Source organism: Paramisgurnus dabryanus, chromosome 1 (assembly GCF_030506205.2).
Source record: "Paramisgurnus dabryanus chromosome 1, PD_genome_1.1, whole genome shotgun sequence".
NCBI classification, from domain to species: Eukaryota; Metazoa; Chordata; class Actinopteri; order Cypriniformes; family Cobitidae; genus Paramisgurnus; species Paramisgurnus dabryanus.
The window spans coordinates 21,241,545-21,263,371 of NC_133337.1; the positions used below are offsets into that span (position 1 = coordinate 21,241,545).

The window sequence follows — 21,827 nt, forward strand, 5'->3', positions numbered from 1 at the left end:
TGCTTTGACGCTTTTTTTAGACGGAGAGGGAGAAGGGGATGCGCAGATGAAGGAATGTCTTTCACCCAAGAGTTGCAAAAGTCCCTCAACAAATGCAGTAAGACATGCTTCTGTAAAAAGTAGATCTAGCAGTGTTTAATATCAGCACCAGTGAGTGGATGTAATCATTTTATTTCTCATTTACAGCCCTGTTCTCCAGCACCCCAGATTGTGTCTCGCCCATCCAAGGATGAGGAGAGTGAAACGCAACCTCACGGTCCTTCTCAACCCCAGGCACTGTCCGTCCAGCAGTCCAGCACCACCAAGGCTTCAAGCTCCAAACCACCGGCCTCTCTGACGCCCAGCAAGATGGCATCCCAGAGTCACTATCCTGGATCTTCGCTCATGCACTCTCCCAAAGCGCAACCCCAAGGATCACCTTACCGTGGCCAGCGAACCTTTTTGACAACTCCGTCGCAAAACCAGCCTCAGCCGCAGGCTACTTCTGTCCCGGCCCCTTTCCCTCAGTATAACCCTCAAAATGCCCCACCTCCACCACCACCTCCTCCCCCAGCACCTCCTTCTTCTGCTCCCTACTTTCCTACTCAGCCAGCTGCAGCTGCTGCACCTTTTCCTGCGTTCAAGCCAACGGTTGCATCGCCCTTTCCACCTGGCTCGCAGCCTCTCCTGCAGCCCCATCATGCATTGCACTACCAGAGCAGTGCTGCCCCTCCCCCACCACCTCCTCCTCCCCCTCCCCATCCACAGTCTGGCCCCACCTTGCTGCATGTCAATCTGCAACCTCCTCAAATGCAGCAGCATCAACTGCTGCTGAGCTCTGCCCTGCCCCCACCACCACCTCCACCACCTCAGACCCAAACTTCCCAACAACCCCAGCCTACTAGTGGCACACTGCTTGTCAAACAAGGACCACACCCATCGACCTTACCACCTTCCGGTAATGCACCACACCCGTTTCAGAACATTAGTGGCTTTCAGACCACCCTACTTCACCAGTCGGCACCAACCAATCCCTCTGTAACTCCTTCCACTTATCAACAAACTGTATTACCCCCTCCTCCTCCTCCACCACTCCAGCAAACTCCTCCCACGCAGGCGCCGGCCAATGCGAATGTCTCGCAGATTGCCTCCGGCAATCGAGGACCCGCCCCTTCGTCTGCCCCCTTTCACAGTACTGGCTACTTGGGCACAGGATGGCACTGACCTCACCTTATCAAACTCCACCCCCAGACGAACTCTTCCAGAGATGGGGTGGAGCCACACCGTGTAACATAGGCAACACAGCACCACTGTAAATATTTTCTATGTACCTTTTCACAATGGCTAACAGAAAACGGTGGGAAAAAGGGTACATTTTAAAAAGAAAAATGGAGAACTGTTAAAACAAGACTGTGTAAAAGATGATGGTTAATGAACCCTGGTGCTCATCACTTACCCCCAAATACCCTCAAATCTCTCCTTCTACTGCCATCCTGTCTTTTTCAGATAACTTCATTTACTTTTAATGTTTTTATTCATTTTAAATCCCCTTTCCTATCTCTTCCTGTCAGATCCCTCCTCTATCCTCCCACTGCATTGCAATGCAATGGGACATTCCAGTCTTCTCCTCACCTTTCCCTTCCTTTCCTGTTCTGTCACAGTTTTTTCGTTCAACAGTTATTTGTTTTATCTAGTGGCTCATTATATAGCAAAAACGTTTTGTATAGAGAAAAAATACAGAATTATTATTTTTTTTATTCCTTCATGTAACAAAATATCTGTGCACCGCTGCAGAAATACAGAGAAGACCTTTCCGATAGGCCGCTTCACTGCCCCAGGAGACTGCACTTGCGTGAATGAGCAAGGTTGTGTGTACGAATGTCTGTATCAGAGCGGAGGGAATGTTTGTGCGTGTATGCTTGTGGAGTCTGTGTCCGCGCGCATAGTTGAACCATGCAAGAAGCGGAAGGTAAATACGCCGCAGACAGATGCGTGCTGTTCTCTGAGGCAGCTTTAAAAGAGAGAGGTCCTTCCTGTAGGGGGTAAGCGGTTTATTTTTGAATATCAATGGTTATTTGTAGAAAGTGTAATTTAATGTACATGTGGTTACTCCACCTTTCTCCAGAAACAGTTGTACATATTGGCTTCTTTTCTTTTCTATGCTTGTATAATCGCTCCCATCCCCATTTTGGAATATGGTTGTAAATACATGCGCTCTTGGCAAAAAGCTGAATGTTTCTGTGACAGTAGCACTATTTTTATTTCTTCCTCTCTGGTTTAATTTTTTTTTTACTGTTTGTGTGTGAGTGTATGTGTGTGTGAAGGACAGAGGTTCACAGACACAGCACTGGTTGGCTATTTTCATGGTTCATTATAATAAATCACTGTAATGACAGTTTTATACCAACCGGAAGCGTCTTGTTTTACTGGGGAGGAAGGGGTGTTTGTGTAAATGTGTTTGATGTTTATATGATGTTAATGTGAATTTGTGAAGGGGAAGAGGTGCAACGCTTTGAGGACCACTCTGCCGTCTATCAAGATCTCCTTAGGGCATTAAATAAATCATAGAAACTCAGTCAGTATAAAAAGTCACTGGTTACGCATTTCTATTTTATAATTTTGTTCTTTATTTGGTAGGCTTCAACTGAGAAAAAAGTTAAATGTTTAAACCATTCTGCACATTTTACCCAAAACTCAGTGGAGAGTTAAAGCAGATTTTAGATTAAATGACTAATCAGAATGAAGACAAAGGTTAAGCAACCAATCAGAATTAGAAGTTAAATGACATTGCAATAAAGATAAGAGTTTTTAAAAATACAATATGACACAAATACAGTTGGCAATTACTGTCAAATGTTTCTTAAAGGGATAGTACACCCAAAAAATAAATTTCTGTCATTATTTACTCACCAATAATGTTGTTACAAACCCGTGTTAATTTCTTTGTTCTGCTGAATACAAAGGAAGGTTTTGTAATGAAGCAGAAAACAGAAGCACCATTGACTTTAATACTACTACGAAAGTCAATAGTGCTTAAAAACTGTTCGGGGACATATTCCTTCGTATTCAGCAGTAAAAAATAATTCATTCAGGTTTGTAACAACATGAGGGTGAGTAAATAATGACAGAATTTTCATTATTGGGTAAACTATCCCTTTAATACTCTCTAAAGCTACGGTCACACTAGACTTTGAGCTTACGAGTATTTGTCGGACGTTGCAGCTCATCAATATGATCTTTGGCTTCGTCCATTTGTGCTTTTCAGTAGAGAAAAAGGTCATGTGGCAGCGAGGCAACAAGTCAACTGCCTCAGCTTTCAGACGCAGCCAACGTCGCCCAAGCTTGTGTTTCCAGTCTGATGCATTCGCTTGCGTATGAATAGAAGTCAATGGGACGAAAAGTCCAGTGTGACTGCAGCTTAAAGGGACATTCATTTTCCATCTCCCCCTTAATTTTTACAGTTTTGGAATCCATTCAGCTGATCTCCGGGTCTGGTGCTAGCACTTTTAGCATAGCTTAGCACAATCCATTGAATCTGATTAGACCATTAGCATCGTGCTAAAAATAACCAAAGAGTTTTGATATTTTTCCTATTTAAAACTTGACTCTTCTGTAGTTACATCGTGTACTAAGACCGACGGAAAATTAAAAGTTGTGATTTTCTAGGCAGATATGACTAGGAAGTATACTCTCATTTTGGCGTAATAATCAAGGACTTTGCTGCCGTACCATGGCTGAGGAGGCACAATGATAATACGCACCGCCCGAAAATAATCCCCTTGGTTACATTCAATGGCAGGGGACTATTTTCGGGCACTGCGAAATATCACTACGCCAGCTGCCGCCATGTTACATCAGCAAAGTCCTTGATTATTACACCAGTTTGAGAGTATAATTCCTAGCCATATCGGCATAGAAAAACGCAACTTTTAATTTTCCGTCGGTCTTAGTACACAATGTAACTACAAAAGAGTCACGTTCTAATCAGAAAAAATATTGGAACTCTTTGTTTATTTTTTTGCGCGATGCTAATGGTCTAATCGGATTCAATGGATTGTGCTAAGCTATGCTAAAAGTGCTAGCACCAGACGCGGAGATCAGCTGAATGGATTCCAAAATGTTAAAAATCAAATCCTTAATTCTAGGGGAGCTGGAAAATGAGCGTATTTTCAAAAAAAGTGGAGTGTCCCCTATCATCTGGAGTGGTCTCCAAAATGGTGCCAATGGGCACCAGGTTCCCTGCACTTAGTCTGTGAGTTCCTACCACAAACACATTCTATTAATAGCCTTAATTTTAATATTACTACATGTTTTATATATTAGCTTGGCATTTTAAATGATAAAACATATCAACAAGTAAAAGAAAGTTTTGAGTAGATCAAAAAAGTAGCCCTCCAGATTGTTTTACCCATTGTGGTACCCCTTGCTTAACAAAATTTGGACACTCCTGCTATAATAATATGAGCTGATTTCAATTTGTGTATGCAACAATGCTAAAAAAGCATCTTGTCTCAGTTTCGTTTGGTAGAGGTAAAATCTTTATTCATGAATTTGCGAATTGCCTCTGTAACTAATACATTATTGTGGTGTATTTACATCATTTCCTACATACAACAGTATCTGACAAGACATACCCAATAAATAAAGCAAACCCTTAAATTTTTTCCCATTCGGAACTTTCTGTATCATCCAAAATCTTCAGCGGCCCAGGATTGGGGGAGTGGCACAGTGAGGTCGTTTCATGTGGGTGTGCATTTATTTACTAACTTACTTCCCAAAACTATTTCAGATGACATGTTTTCTTTTAGGTTGGCAACTCTTATCCTGGTGGGACAGAATGACTATACCAAGAATACAAAACGGTACCAGCTGAGAACATCATAAATATGGCACACATAACTATACAGCACCGACACTGCAAAGAAGGAAATATCGAAGTAGAGACATACAGAAATTCAACGTGTACACTCGATACGTAATACTTAAAACACTCTCCTAGTTCAGTAAATACTTGGCTTGTGCACGAATACTAACGGCGGAGTGGTCCGCTCCTAATTTTGACACATAATTATTAAAATATATCAACAGTGAACTCACCTCTTTACATACCCCTGTAAAACAATATTGGAGAGTGTGGTGGTGGTTGTACATGTAAAACTCAATTGAATGATCACTCGTGTTTAATTTGGCTTTCGGGGTTGTATTGTCTTCTCTTGCGGCTGATGTGTTTTCAATTTCCATGTCCAGTGTAGCCAAGAGAGAGAGAGAAATATTAACAAGCCGGTAAAGTCTCTGTAGTGCTGCTCTGTGCCGAAATCTACACCCCCCCTTTACATAAGTATACTTGACTTTAATTTGAAAATCCTCTAAGGTAGTTTACAGTAATATTCATAAATCCCAAAATGTTAATATTACCGTAAGAAGCTTGAAGAGGGTGACGCAACATAATTTTTTTTTATTGTGTTTCTTAATGGTGCATTAGCTGCCCTATCATAGTAGTGGCACAGAACACGATAAATCAAACTAGGGATTTGTTAAAAAGCATTTCCAAGGAGTAAAGTGAAAAGTAGATATATGTACAGAAAAGCAGCGAGTGTTCTGGACACCCATCACCGCGTTTTCGTCATTTGCTCAAACATTTTCCAAACTGCTGCAGTCAGGCTTCCCGCCCTCAGGATGATGTGTAAAGCTGAATTGTGACTTCACATAATGATTTTCCTTCAACGAAGCAAACACGCCTGGAAACAAACAGGAATGTTTTACTGGTAAATTAAATTCTGTTTAAAAAAAAAACATTATGGGAATGTTTTCCAGACAGGGTTTATAGTCCCAAACTAAAATGTACGGAGCCCCTAAGGGGACATGGAGCAAAATTAAATTAAGTGAAACTTTCGCGTGCGCACGCGAAACTAAACTTTAAAAAAGAATTCTGCACATGAAAGTTTTTTTTATAGATATTTTTACTCCAATGTCACCTTAGGGGTTCGGTAATAATGCATGTTTGGGCTGCCTTAATTTAAAAACACCTTGAAATGACAAAATCTTAACATACATCAGTGCCATATTTTGCCTCCATTATTTAGTTTTTTTTTTCTAATATAACAAATGCTTAGTCCTGGATTAATCTAAACCCTGTCTGGGATGTCCATATATGTACTGTTGTATACTCACTCATCTGTTTGCGTCTTCCACCTATGCATTTCCAGTCTCTGTTGAGAAAAAAAGCACAGGAGTCTATTAAAAATAAGCACTGCTTAAATCCATTGAGTCATTTCCAAATCTGTCGTAGACATTACATAATCCACCACCGGCAGCTGTCACGGTTTATAAATATGCAATAAACAGTCCTATAATTGGGATTTTGTACGCGTAACCAGTACCAGACACTAGATGGCACTAACACCATCATGTGCTGTAACAAAATACGTCATAACAAATTCTGCAGAATGATTCAGGAGATGCCAGTCACTCATTCACCATTCTGCAAACATTCTTAAAGGAACAGTTCACTAAAATATTAACATACTAACCCTCATAGCCATCCCAAATGTATATGAAAACCTAAAAACCTATATTAAAGTTTTTCTCAGTCACTTTGAAGCATTTCTCAGATCAGAAATTAATTTTTCAAAACACTGTTCAACCTCCACATCATCAAGTCAGTTGTGCATAAAAGCAAATTTCTTATTGTTTTGGAGAATTTGCTAATGCTTTGATACAATAATGCAATTGATTATGTACAGTTTTATGCTGTTTGCTATATTTTTAATTGCTTAAGTCATTTTCATCAATGCTGAATAGTCAAAACATATAGAAATGAGTGCATGTTTTAAGTCATGGCAAGCAGAATGGATGACCTTTTTGTCATAATCTGTTGTTGACAGTGAATATACAGTGAACCTTTCTAGCTTTGTTATTTTGTATTTGTTGTGTAAAATATGATTTATTCAATACACCACTATGTGCAACTTTTTTACAGAAAAGTGTACGCATTGAAAAATGACAGATATGTATTAATTCGTCTAAGTTGAGGTAATAACATTGTTTAATTTGGCAAAAGGGTAGACTATTCCTTTAAGGATGATTTGAGAAATGCTGTTACCTAACTGTAACCTATGTAAACTATATGTGATCATGGACCACAAAACCATTCATAAGGGTTGATTTAAAAAAAAAACATGATGTTGTGCAGTTTGTACGAATTGTTTTGAGAAACCAGTCATAAAGGTTGATTTAAAAAAAGAGAAATGGTAGAAAATTTACAAAATATCTTCATGGAACATGCTTTTTTCTTAAAGGACAAGTTCTGTGTTTTACACTTAAAGCCCTGTTTTCCGATTGTTTATGATGAAATAGAATGGTTTTGACTGAAATTTCGACATTTTCGGCTGCCCCAAAAATTTTCGGGTGTTTGCTGTTTCACCTCCCACCTCTATAATGGCTCTATAGGTGCACTGAAACAATCCTTCCTAAAATGCATTAAACTTTCATTTGCAAAGACGTGAAACTCACCGAGTGGTCAGGGGTGTTCACTGATATGCTCACACAAAAATCGCTGCAAAATACGCATTCCAACAGGTTTTATCGTAGTTTTTGCCGACTCCATTGACTTGTATTAGATGTGCTGTGAGGTACGGTATTACTCCGCGAGTCCGCACCGCGAACCTTCTTTGTATTCTTGCAATTGGCAAAGGCGGATTATCGCCACCCACTGGGCTGGAGTGTCTATTATCAAGCTCTCAGCGGAAGAATGTACGGGTGTGAGGCGTTTGGGAAAATAGGTCCACAAGTTTTTCAACGAATGCTAAAACACCTGTTGGAAAGCATCTTTTGCAGCGATTTTTGTGTGAGCATATCAGTAAACACCCCTGACCACTCGGTGAGTTTCACGTCTTTGTAAACGAAAGTTTAATGCATTTTAGGAAGGATTGTTTTAGTGCACCTATAAACCCATTATAGAGGTGGGAGGTGAAACAGCAAACACCCGAAAATTCTCGGGGCAGCCGCGTATGTCGAAATTTCAGTCATAACCGTTCTATTTCATCATAAACAGGGCTTTATGTGTAAAATACCGAACTTGTCCTTTAATATCCTATTGATTTTTGGCATACAATCCATAACTCATGTATTGTTGGCTATTGCTACAAATATACCCATGCGACTTATGACCAGGGTCTCATATAAACCCTTGAACTTATATTGTTATTATTTGACAAATAATTGCGTTAAAATGAAGTGTTCCTTCATTACATTTGATTTTACCAAGCCCTCCTTTATGAAAAGTCCATATCTATAAATAGTATTCAGTTCCAGGTGTGCTGTTCAGCATGGGTTTCATCCGATGCTGTGCATGTGATTAATATGGACGAGTCGACATCAAGCTGTGTAAACATAATTAGTTATTCATGGCTGAGCAGAGAGCCCCGAGCTTCAATTAACCCCAGACTATGGTAAATTCTCTATCTATCTTGCTCTTTCTCATTTTCACCGGCCTATCATCCGATTCTGTCCTTAATGACCATAGCTTTTGTTTCCTCGAGCTGGTCTGTCCTCGCTTCATATGGCCATATTGCTCTGGCTGGCTGCACGACTGATGCATTCATTTATAGGGAAAAATGTGCGTTGTAATTGTACATTTTTATTGATATGAATTTGCATTGGATCTGTTTAGGTGAAACGCAACCAAATTAGCCATACAGAATAGCTAACGTTGTGTTTTCTAGTAAAATGTATATATTTTGTGTCTTTTGAAAACTGCACCTGAGCCCCTTATTTGGCCCCTTCAACTTATTTTCTGTTATAGCAGGACTTATTTTCCGAAACTGTGTTCATCAAATCATTATAAAGGGGCTGTAGCTAAACAACATGAAATTGTTATAACCCCTTTACGTCCAGTTGATATTCAATTATTTATACTGAGAGATGAAAATACTTTCAGCCATCCGACCACACATCTCCCCATGGTAAGGCAACATGACATCATAAAAATATTGACAAACTAACTATCATACAGCAAAACAAACTAAATCTTACTGTCTCCCAGCAGCTCCTCGGACATTAGGCCATCCTGCCTGTTTCCTAACACGAAGGCCAGGAACGACAGAATGAGCGCGTCCATGATTCCCATAATGGCCAGGATATACGCCCAGCGTACTGAGCAAGCTCCGATGGTGTATTTATCGGTTTCTTCTCCGCACATCCGCTTTACCTCATCCGCATCCCAGCCGTCAGGATATATCATACAGCCCAGCACCAGACATGTACCTGTGAGAGAGAAAAAGTAGACGTGTGAGATATCTCAGCAAAAAGCAATCTTTCTATGCTCACACAACATGATAAATTGCTGTGTAAGAGGTAAGGTTTGGGAAGATGTGAGCTGAAACGCAAACAGTCATGGCAGTTTAGTCTGTTTGGCTGTGACATGGCCGATGGCTTAAATGAATGAGAGAGGTGATCCCGGACAAGCCCCCAATTTGTATTCATGTACACACATCATTTTAGTTTTCTCACTACTCTTTTGCAGAATGTGTGCACACAATGGTACTAATTTCAGCCCATTTATGAGATGACATGCCTGCGAGACCAAAACCCACTTATAGATAAACACACATGGGGTGATTCTCGCGAAATTAGACTTGTGAGGCGTCATGAAACATTTTGATAAATAAGTAAATGCAAAGTAATAGTATCAAAATAAGAAGCATACAGTTACAACATCTTCATGTATTTTGCACCAATTTTGTTGTTTTTTCCACATTTAAGGGAAACATTTTCATTACCGCAACGTGTCCATGACTGGATTTGGGTTCTTTGACAAAAAATATTTATAATTAAAAAATCTAAAAAATAAAAAACTTCAGTGCATGTTATACTATAAACATTTACAGTAAAGAAACATGTGGTATTTGGTGATCATTGGTAAATGTAGAGACAATAATAAGGAATATAAATGTGTCCAAGACCAATTTTCTCATCCACCGCAACAATTTTCAATCATTGTTTAAGCCCTCAAGGAACTAACATTTTTTTTTAAAAATGTTGGAAGGGACATAATTGTCTGTGACACTTACGATGGCTACCAGGTAAGCAGTTCTTATTTTTTTCTCTCCAAATAAAAGTTAAAAATGTGTTTTTCATAGTACCTAGACAACTTTTTAGTTGTCATTACCGAAACATGAGTTTGTAAATGCATATATTTAATGTAACATCATGTTGCGGTAATGATAATTTTTAATAATGATAATCTAAAAAATTTTAATAATTCTATAGAAAATATTTTTTAAATCCTTTAAAAATAATGCTTATAGTAAGTTTAGGCCTTAATCATATGTGAAAAAAATAAAATAAAATTGGCTTCGATGGCTTTTTAAAAAAAATTGTATTTGTCACTAACAATGTCTAATATACAGTATGGATCACATAAAAAAATGTGATCCATAAAATGTATGTTGTTTTAGGGACAGGACTATCCGTTTTATGATCACAGTTGCAGAAAGGGGCACTAGTATTGTTAAGGAGCCAATCATATATTTTGGGGCAGATGTCTTTTTGGGTCCAAAGAAATGTACCAACACGAAATGACCCGAATCACTTTTTACACGAACCCAACATGCATAAATCTTGTTTTTTAAGGAAAGACACACCCGAGACAAACCCGAAAAAATTAGACCCGAATCTGACCCAGTGGTCATTTTTTTTAACCTGACTGGACCCGAATGTAAACAGCACCGATGTGTATGCAGTCTGCAGCTTCGTACACAACAGTCAGACAGAAAGCAACCCCGGTGGTCTCGCAAACAATTTGGCCCGCTGCTCCATTTATTTTCAATTGTTTTCTGACGATGACACCAAGGTCACTGCTATAATGGGCATTAAAAATTGATTGACAGGTCTGGCTCAACGAAAATGTAGCTACCGCCAGCCACACAATGTCGCAAGTGCATGTGGCAAACAAAGGGGGGTTGAAAAAGGACTTGTTGCACACACGCAAGATATTTTGGATCTTCTTGGGTCCATTTGGCAAAAAACACATTCATTTTAACTCTTTCGCCGCCATTGACGAGATAACTCGTCAATTAAGAGAAAACGCTTCCCTGCGAATGACGAGAATTTCCGGCTTTCCACAATTCTGCTATTATCCTCCAGGTGGCGCACTTCCGTAACTTATACAAATCGGAAGTAGGGCCTCACGTGAAAGAGAAAGAACTCCATGTATGTTTTAAATATCGCTCTGAATATGTTCTCTATCAAAAGTCCTTTACAAAAATTTAATAATCTCAGCTTTTTGCTCAAATTTTTTTTTTTTTTTTTTGAAGAAACCTACCCATGTTTGAGAGGTGATAAAAAGAGAACTAATGAAGGTAGGTTTTTGTTTGGAAGCAGAGGGTCTATATATTATATATATTGTTTGTTAATATATTTAAAGAAGAACATTTTCTGGAAGGCATTAAACTTTTGTGAAAATCATGAAAAATGCTGGCGCTGGCTGGCAACTTTTCTTTTAAACGCTGGCGGGGAAAGAGTTAAATTACCCAAGACCAGAGGCCGCTACGTGATGGGGCACACAACTTTTAGACCAAAACCCACTCGGGTCTTGGGTCGGACCTCAGGTTTTTGTATCTAAGTGGACCCGTGAAGACTATTTTGGGAGTCTTCAGCCTAGGGGACTACATTATCATAGAGACAAAAGAATAAGCTGGTATACTGGCTTAAACATCCTGGCACTAAGTTTTGCACAGGTAGACATCACTCTTTTTCTTAGTGAATCAATTTTTGCAATTACGTTTGGTGCAGAAATGACGTCACTATGGGACATGACTGTAAGGAAAGATGCTAAGTGTACTACTCTAAAACTGACCATATTCATCATAGACACACGCAAACACACAAACTATGTGGTAAATGCTTATAAATAATAGAAAACAATCAGCATTTCCACTCATTTCACATCCTCTCCCAGGACCTGCAGTACTACGTACACAAAGTTAAACTCCGAAAATGAGCTCACCTCAACCATCTTATAAAACGGTTTTATCTTTCATTTTTAAGTAACATATGCACCAGAATAGATTGTGCAGAGAGCTTCCTTGTACTACTGTACTGTGTCTTTTCTCATAGATTACACTGCGGTAGCATCGCGAGGGCTTTGATTTTGCTGGCAGCGCACACTCATGTGCTGCATCTGGGTCAGTGAAAGTGCTCAGAATGTTAATGCTGTCACATCCGAGATGTGTTTGTAGATAGAGGCTATAAATAAACCCTTTAAACAGAAGAATTCAGTGTGCGAGACCGCATGTTTCCATGTGGGAGATAACGTAAGGATATGTTGCTGTTCCCTTTGTATATCTATTTCTCTTATCATCATGTAATCACAGGCAAGGATTTATTAATGAAGCTTTGCATCAAGGATCGGAAACTATCAGGAGGACTGAAATACACAGGCTTTTCTGGGGTGTAACCGGATAGCTAAAGGTGCTTTGTATAACTTTAAGGAGGATCTCTTGACAGAAATGCAATATAATATACAATATAATATAATATAATAGAGCACTGCATTAGCAATGTAAGAAGTTCATGGGTTACAATCCTAGGGAACACACATACTGATAAAATGTATTGCTTGAATGCAATGCAAGTTGTTTTGTTTAAAAGAATCTGTAGTGCCAAATGCAAAAATGTAAATGTAATGGAACGTGAGCACCAGTTGCATTCGGTTTAGTTGACGTCAAAGCCTTTGTCATGTTATATTTAAATATATGTTAATGCGCTTGAGAGCGAATAATGACTTTAATGTTTATTTTTTGTCCTTTTAGAGCTGAAAAGCTCCAGAATTTGTATGCAAGCTAGCACTGAAGGATGGAATAAAAGTGGATTCTTACGCTTGTCTCCTTTTAACATCGCTTGACTTGGCATTTGCCTGATAATGTCTGTACATGCCAGCCAATCGGAAAAGAAAAAGCACCAAGGATGATAAGGAAAGGAGACAAGATGGATGGAGAGAGGGGAAGATAATGCAATGTTGAAAGACTTCCCGTCGGTCGGTCTATCTCTAAGCTGCTGTTGTCTGTTGCTTAATGTATTGTTAAGAGCAGGAATAGAGCAGCGCCTCAGGGTTTATGTTTTGTCCTGAGAAGGACGACTTGTTGTTTTCCCAGTAGTGAAAAAGTGAGATGAATGGTAGGAAAGAATAAAGGGGAAAGAGCAGATAAAAAATGAAGAGAGTGGGAGAACTACTTTAACTCTTTCCCCGCCATTTATATGTTAACTCGTCAATTAGGGGAAAACTCTTTCCTGCCAATGACGAGTTTTTACGCCAATCCGTATTTCCGCTATTATCCATCAGGTGGTGCTCTTACCCAACTTATAATACCCGGAAGCAACAAAAAATCTAGTTTTTAATTTAACTTTTATGACAACTTTAAGATAGAAAGGCAACATTGTAACATCGTAAGTGTATGGCAATCCCAACATCAGTGAAAACATATTTTCAAGACAAGTAAAACGATTTGCTGGACAAGTTAAATATTATACTATTTCACAATATTTCATTTATTGAAATAAAATTTTATCTAAAATATTCTAAATAATAAAAATAACTGTTTTAAGATTGTGCCTTAGGGGCCGATCACACCAAATTCCTTTTAAAGGTCACGTTCTTTCTGATCCCATTTTTTAAACCCTAGTTAGTGTGTAATGTTGCTATAATAGCATAAATAATTCCTGTAAAATGATAAAGCTCAAAGTTCACTGCCAGGTTATATTTTTTTAAACATAATTCCTCTTATAAAGCCTACAGCGAACGGCCGGTCTGGACTACAGTCCTCTACTTCCTGCTTTAATGACGTCACTAGAACAGTTTTTTGACTAAACTCCGCCCACAGGAATACATCAGTCGCCAGCTTAGCCAACGGCAAGCTAAGTTGCTATCGAATCACAACACACTAAACAAACTACACAATCAGAACTCGATACGTTTTCTGAAGGAGGGACTTCATTGAACAAGGAAGACATCAGCACGTTTTGAGGACAGTGAAAACAGCACTATACAGATAAGTAAACTGTGTGAAAAATACCACGTTTTTTACACATGAAACATGAACACATGTTATATTGCACACTGTAAAGCTTTAAAAACACAGAAAGAATGGTACCTTTAAAAAGGCGCCTGCCACTGCCTTAAATGAGTTCTGTGTGATCCGCCCCTTAGAAGATAGCTGCCTATGTAGGCAGTAGACAGCAAAGCTATTACAGAGCTAAAAACTCACACAAATGCCAAAACCTAATTTAGTAATTATTATTTCAATTTATTTTTTGCAACCGAATGAAAATGCATTAGTGTTAATGCAGCGAGATCAATTCGCTGTAAGGGAGATTTGTAGACGCTCCCTCAGGTGACAAGGTAAGTCATAAAAATGATCGAAGATTAAATTTACAGACCTGTGTCTTCGTGTAATAGTTGGTTTATCAGCAGGGGCTCCATCACAGCTTAAGTAGGCATCTCAAAAATATTTCATCAACATAGTCTAAATACACAGTGATCACCTTAGTTCTGCATCCCACACGCAGCGAGGATTATTATAAGCATTATCTGTTATTCAGCTCAGGAGCATGCAATTGGATTCTGGTGTTGTTGTGTCTGACCTAGACTCTCTTGAGGCCATGAAGGATCACAGAATGATGTAGAAATTAATTTAGGATCACTTTCAGAAACAGGTTGAACTAGAATTATATCATCCTATAAGTATGGTGACATCTCCTTATTGGTGCATATTCAATTTCCTGTTTCCATTACCCTATCAAATGAAATTTATTTTTTAATCGAAGGTGTTGGGGTGTTCTGTATGTAAGTTTTGATGTTATTTATATGTTTGTATTTCTAAAGGCTTGTTTACACAAAGAACAATAACTAGATAATTATATTTGCATTCACACCAATGAACTATAAACAATATTGTTTGGGTGTCGTTCTTTTATTCCTCATCAGCTGGACAAAAATCCCTTCGAAAGTGATCCAAGTGATATTGTTCAACTTTTGTAATGCTATCGTTCTTGTTGAAATAAGTAAAAAAAAAATATGTGCATCAACTCCACTGTCTGACTGCATATCCTTTATTTTTACTTGCCCCTGTTGTCTATTAGCCTATTTGTCAACCACCACATGACCTTGTGTGTGGACCCATGCTGTGCTTTCATGCACGACTGAGGCAAGGCAAATTGGGTTTTATCCTGCCTAGGACAAACATCTGTGTCACAGTCTGTGACTGTGTGAATGAAAGCCAGGACTTAATATAATGGGCATTCAGTGCACAGAGGCATATGATAAATTTAACAAACCTAAGGCCGGTTCAAAAACCTTGCGAATTTAAAATGTGAAGCTGCAGCGTACAAGCTTAGAAAAAACAATGTTATCATCTAAACCTGTTCCTGTATAGCTCAGTGGTAGAGCATTGTGTTTGCAGTGCAAACGGTCATGGGTTTGAATCCAGGGAACTGAAGTACTGATAAAAATGTATAACTTGTAATGCACTGTAAGTTGCTTGGATAAAAGCATCTGTCAAATGCATTTTATTATAAATATAACCCTTATATTTATTTATTTATTTTTTTAAATGTATGCATTACATTACACCAGGGGTGGAGAATCCAGATCCTGGAGGGACTCTATCCTGCAGAGTTTAGTTCCAACCCTATTTAAAGCAACACCAAAGAGTTTTTTTTTATCTTACAGTAACGTTTCCAAAAAAGTTTCAGTCGTTCATCCACTCGAAACAGGGTGAACAGCACTTTCACATTCGCTTTGCAGCCCTCTTTCGGTCAAAACCGCACTAAAGAAGTTTCCAACCGTCGGGTCGCGGTCCTGTAGTTCGAGTTAAAACTACAAAAACTTGCTTAACGGCAGACCTACAATCCAATCAGAGCCAGATTTGCTGCAGTAGACAGGTTATTTACGACATTCCGCTTCCAACCTGTAGGGGGAGCAAAGAGCAAAAACTCTTTAGTGTTGCTTTAAACACACCTGAAAAATCATGACCCTCCACGACCCAGGGTTCCCCACCCCTGCTTTACGCTTACTATGCCTCCGTTTATGACACTTGTCTTTAACACACAAACACATACACATATGAACAAAACTGCAAGAGAGCCTGTTAAGGTGTTTACATCCAACGCGAAATCGAATTAATAGGCTGAAATCTACCTGTGCCGATTGGATTTTGCTTTAGCCATTTATAACCTTTCCTTATAAAATGAAACTGTTTTATGCGTTAACATGACCGTTATCAATTTATTAAGCATCTGAGTAGGACTGTGCATAAAAATGCACTCACTGGCTTGTTACCTAAAAGACCATAATTCCAAAAGTTAACTCTTTCCCCGCCATTGATGAGTTATCTTATCGATTAAGAGAAAACATTTCCCTGCCAATGACGCTTCCCTGGCGAGTTTTTACGGTAATCTGTAATTCTACTATTATCCACTAGATGGTGCTCTTACCCAATATATAAATAACTGAAGCAAAAACTAATCCAACAACATTTTAAACTCCCTGTATGTTTTGATCTTCTGAATCTGATCTCTAACAAAATAAATGCATTTACTTCAGCTTTTTGCTCAACCCTACCCATATTTAACTCATTCCCTGCCAGCCTTTTTTTTAATAGCCCGCCAGCATGTGCTGCTTCATACAGCCTGAGCTGTATGCTCATGAAGCCAATTTAGGGTTTTAATTAGCTATAATAAGTGAAAAATCTAATTAAAAATGTTTAGCTTTTTATTCAATTAGTGGATTAATCGAGGGAGAAAAAATATCGTACGATTAATCGATTATGAAAAAAAAAAAATCGTAAGTTGCAGTCCTAAAAAACATGATGGCAACTGAAGTTCTCTTTATACACCATCGTCGATAGCATAGTTATATATATATATATATATATATATATATATATATATATATATATATATATATATATATATATATATATATATATATATATATATTGTGCACAGTATACTGACTCTAAGTAGCATGGATGGAGATATGCTGTTGTTAACACGACAAACAAGGCATATAGGAAGTTTATATTTGTAATATATAAGCTATATAATGTATGTGTAACCAGTAAAGTATAAACTATTTTTAAAAAAAGAAACATTGCAACCTTTCTATTAATAATACATAAAAAAACTAAGGAAAGTCTAAACCAAGGAAGCTATCACGCCCTCAACAGCTGTAAGCTGGCTCTGAATATGTGCCATGACTGGGGCCTGAAATGAGTTGTCATGGAGACACTCTCTGTATCGTCAGTCTTGTGAGGTGTTTGATAAGTGATGGGGATGTTATTTAACTGCAGTACTCCTAAGCCCCTCCCACCTGGAAAACTGGGACCTGTCAATGTAGCGGCACTGAAACGAACGGCTCTCTTTGGTAATATACAAAAAGCTATTCTAGCGTATTGCTTACTACAGATTGCGGTCTGAAGTCTACACCACAGACTGCAAAAAGCAGGTCACGTACTGTACTACCTAGAAGATCACATGGCATTTGAGCAACTGCCTTTGAGATCAATGTGCAAGCGAAGGAATACACTATGCTTGGGTAAAATATGGACAAACCCAACCACTATGCTGGGTTGTTTTAACCTATGATTGCATGGGTCGAATATGTACAATTTCTAGTCTATTTTAAGTATACCCCAGCCAAATATTAAACCTGCCCAGTGATTTACTCACCCTCAAGCAATCCGAGATACATATGTCCATCATCTTTCAAATGAGCATATTTGGAGTTATTTAAAAAAATCTCCTTGCTTTTCCAAGCTTATAATGCGAGAAAACAGGGATTTTGTAAGAAAAATGTCCAGATTTCAAACTTTATAAACTGTAATAACTAGCTTCCGTTAACAGTGCCATCTTGGACTCTTGAATGTTTTAGCAAAGGCTGTTTCTCAATTCCAAAAACGCAAAGAACGGACTTGCGTCCTCGTGGAGATTGAACTTGCCAGGCGACCTCGGAAGAACAAACTCGGAAGGTCGTGAGAACACATAACGCACTTATGAGAATTGAGATGTGTGCGATCTTCCTTTTGGTCACCTGACGTCCGCCATTGATTTGCCGCAATGACTTCTGGAGCGTAAAGGGATTTCAGCGCGAAAGTCTGCACTCTATGCATCATCGATATCAAGAACACATCTGTGTATTTTCATGCGTGCTCTGTATTTGCGTTCTTGAGAATTGGAATGAACTTCGACTGTTAATGATGACGTAAAGCGAGGACACGAGAATGCAAGATCGCTGAAAAACGCATATTGAGAAACAGCCATAGTTAGTGTTCGTTGCCATGGATACGTTGGGCTCGTGAATCGTCCAGGATGGCGTCGTTACCGGAAGCTAGTTATTATAGTTTATAAAGTTTCACGAGTTTACACGTACATGAAATCGTAATTTGGGTAATTCATATATATTAATTTATGTGTATTTGGCGTGCTGTCCGGGGAGGGCTCCGAGCTCGGAATATGGCCCGAACCCAGAGAACTCCCCCCCCTTTTAATCACTTGGAGAAGAGCCTAGGCTAGAGTGAGGTGAGGGGGTGGTGGAGGGATGCTGTTGAACTTGTCGCGGGATAGAGGTGAGAGACGGCTTTATATACCGGTCTTCTCGTCAGTGATTGGTTGATTCCCTGAATGTGCGCCTCCCGAACTTTGTTAAAATAAAACTTCATTTCACGAGTTTACACGTACATGAAATCGTAATTTGGGTAATTCATATATATTAATTTATGCGTATTTGGCGTGCTGTCCGGGGAGTGCTTCGAGCTCGGAATATGGCCCGAACCCAGAGAACTCCCCCATAAAAGCAAAGTAAGTGCAGGACAGCACGGACATCAAAACGTAGTGAAATTAACCCCCCAATAAAGTGAAGGGCGTGAGAAGTATTTACAAAAATTGTTTGTGCTTGGCCGTTCGACCGGGAGGGCTCTCGCAGCATCCAACGGGAGCTTTGAAAGACGTGCTCGCGGCATTGGACGGGTAGGCCCCGCCTGCAGTCGAACGGAGGGAGCCCCAATACATTCGGTCGGGAGGGTTCGACCAACGCTTTGAAGGGGTTGTGACACGGGGATAGACCCTGCCCCTGCGAGCGGGGAACCCTCGCGGCGACGCGAACGTGAGCGTCTGACGATGTCAAAAATGAACACAGGTGGTACGAATTAACGGGTATTAATTAGTTAATGCTTGTTGTGCGTTTCTGATGTGAAAGCGGCTGGATCTGATGTAGGTTTTGAAAGCGTGTGATGACCATCGACCTAGGATTTGAATTTGTTCCTGTGAAAGACCGTTTTGGGCGGCTGTAGTTGCTGCTCCGATGCGGAAAGAATGACTTGAAAATTGATTTGCTGCGATACCAGACTGGGTGAGAACTGCTTTGAGGTGTTTTTGAAACCAAAATCTTGAAGCTGGGTTATTAAAATCGTCGGCGAAGAGTGGATCTGATTTAATTATGGAACGTCTGTAATACATGTAATTTAATAGAGAGTGGTATGGCTGAATGGGAGTTGGCAGATTGAAAATGTAAATTAAGTGACCCTTTTTTGCTCGATCAGTTTTGCTTTGTTTAATGAAAAAGGATATGGTTTCGGTTTCGTTTTCTACAACCTGTAAATCTGAAATTGTAGGGTGGATTTTAGTGTTGAAGTTGGACATGACTGTTAATTCGGAGCAGCGAAGAAAACCGAAGAAAGCCAGGATGAACATTGCTTCTAGTGTGCGAGCGGTGTTGATGGAATGGTAGCCGAGACGGAGTGTGGAGATGCATTTGGTGAGTATGTCAATAGTTATAGGCTGTCTGTTATCTGGGCGGGTGGGATGGGTTCTTTGAATTCCTTTTATTAAGAGGGAGGTTTGAGAGTTGTTTATGGCTGGGGCGGGTTTACCGTAAGATAATTTATGGAAGAATTGGATGCCGCTTAGATAGCCTTTAATGGACCCGGCTTGTAAGCCTTTAATGCTGTTAAGGTGAGATATGAATGACGTAATGGATACGAGAGAGAAATCGGGAAACGGCAGGTTGTAAGTCAGGTGAAAAGATTTGAAAGATTTCCATGCTGTGAAATATGTTTAGAGGGTTCTAGGTGAGACTGCTTGGAGGATGGTATTGATAGAAGTGCTCAGAAGGGATTTTAACGGGTGATTTATGGGAAGATCAGCTGAGAATAATGAGGGACTGGGGTTGGAACCGGGTCCGCATCTGGTGCCAGCGTCCTGAATTTCTGAAACGAAAAACGGGAAAGAGAGTCAGCGATTTGGTTCTTTGAGCCTGGAATGTGTTTAGCAGTTATAATAAACTGATCGCATGCGGAAATCCAAATTAGGCGTCTGATGAATGGCATTAACGCAGGGGAGTGAGAACAGCCTTTGTTAATGCAGTATACAGTGGCTTCGTTGTCACAATGGACTAAAATGCTTTTTGACGACCACTCTTTCCCCCATAGGGAAGCTGCAACGACGATCGGATAGAGCTCGAAAAGGGCTGAGGACTGAGGAAAGACTAGAAGCTGGGGCGGCCAGGAGGACGCGAACCAGCGTCCTTGGTAAAATCCCCCAAAACCAACTGAGGGGGCTGCGTCGGTGAACAGTTTAATGTCAAGGGGGAAAGAAATGCAATTATCATAGAAAAAAGTTAAGCCGTTCCACTGATTAAGGAAAGTTATCCAGAGGCTTAGCTCGTTTTTGCATTCGTAGGATAAAATAATTTCGTCTTCTAGTGCGAGAACTGAGGATGCGAGGGCGAGGAGATGCGCGATAAAGGGGCGACCTTGTGGAATTATGCGCATAGCAAAGTTTAGATGACCAAGTAGAGAGAGAAGTTTGCGTTTGGAACAGTTTGTGCGGGTTAGAAAATCGGACGCGACCAAAATGGTTCTATCGATTTTCTCCTTAGGCAGTGAAGCCTGGAATTTTACTGAGTTTAAATTGATGCCCAAAAATTTGATGGATGTTGATGGGCCCATTGTTTTCTCTTGAGCTATCGGAATCCCTAGCTTTGCGAAAACCTGTTGCACCGTAAGGAGATGCGCTGCGGGGATAGCGTCATGAGGTGAGATAATTAAGAAATCATCTAGCAAATGAAGGAGATGGGGAATTGCGTAATTGTTGGATAGAATCCAGCATATTGCTTCAGATAGCGTGTCGAAGATTTTTGGGCTGCTTTTGCAACCAAAGGTTAGACGCACGGCGAAATAAAACTTATTGCGCCAGCGAACGCCGAATAGATGCCACGGATCCGGGTGTATTGGCATAACTTTGAAAGCTGATGTGATATCTACCTTTGCCAGCCATGCGCCGCGGCCAACAATTTTAATCATTGTTATTGCTTGCTCGATATCGTGGTAATGGAGAGAATATTCTTAGAGTGGAATAAGACTATTGATGCTTGGAAATGGAGAGTTGTGAGGCGCAGAGAGATCGATTATCATGCGCTTTTTCCCCGAAAACTTTCTGGTAGCTATACCTATGGGGCTGATACGAAACGTTTGGAAGGGGGGCGTTTCGAATGGACCGATCATAAACCCTGATTCGATTTCCTTTTTTATTAGTTCGTCTACCACTTCAGGCTCTGCTAGAGCAGATTGAAGATTATCGCAGATAATATTCTGAGTGGGCTGACATTCTACACCGGGTTTAAAACCATGTTCAAGACCGGACAAGAGATAGTTTGTAAATGTAACGTCAGGGTGGTGTAATAATTCATCGGCTAGGCAAGAAATATTCACAGGAGTCGAAAGATAGTTTTTTGCACTTTTATTTACAGATTTCATCACTGGACATACGGTGCGGGCGTGAGCACCGCCGCAGTA

The 21,827-nt window shown here is 39.8% G+C and overlaps 2 protein-coding genes across 6 annotated transcripts in view; one reads left to right on the forward strand and one right to left on the reverse strand.

The window, feature by feature from the left end:
- Positions 1-2,386, forward strand: part of kmt2e (lysine (K)-specific methyltransferase 2E) — a 40,328-nt gene extending 37,942 nt beyond the window's left edge. For all 5 annotated transcript variants that reach the window (XM_065269445.2, XM_065269444.2, XM_065269448.2 and 2 more), the window contains 2 exons: positions 21-97; positions 187-2,386. In XM_065269445.2, the coding sequence (XP_065125517.2) occupies positions 21-97; positions 187-1,203 (1,094 nt within the window). In that variant the 3' untranslated portion in view covers positions 1,204-2,386. The remainder of the gene's footprint in view (positions 1-20; positions 98-186) is intronic.
- A 1,837-nt stretch (positions 2,387-4,223) lies between these two features.
- Positions 4,224-21,827, reverse strand: part of lhfpl3 (LHFPL tetraspan subfamily member 3) — a 42,692-nt gene continuing 25,088 nt past the window's right edge. Inside the window, exons 2-4 of the mRNA XM_065268415.2 lie at positions 9,013-9,243; positions 6,151-6,188; positions 4,224-5,717 (exon numbers count right to left, since the gene is read on the reverse strand). Coding sequence (XP_065124487.1) covers positions 6,172-6,188; positions 9,013-9,243 — 248 coding nt within the window. The 3' untranslated portion in view covers positions 4,224-5,717; positions 6,151-6,171. The remainder of the gene's footprint in view (positions 5,718-6,150; positions 6,189-9,012; positions 9,244-21,827) is intronic.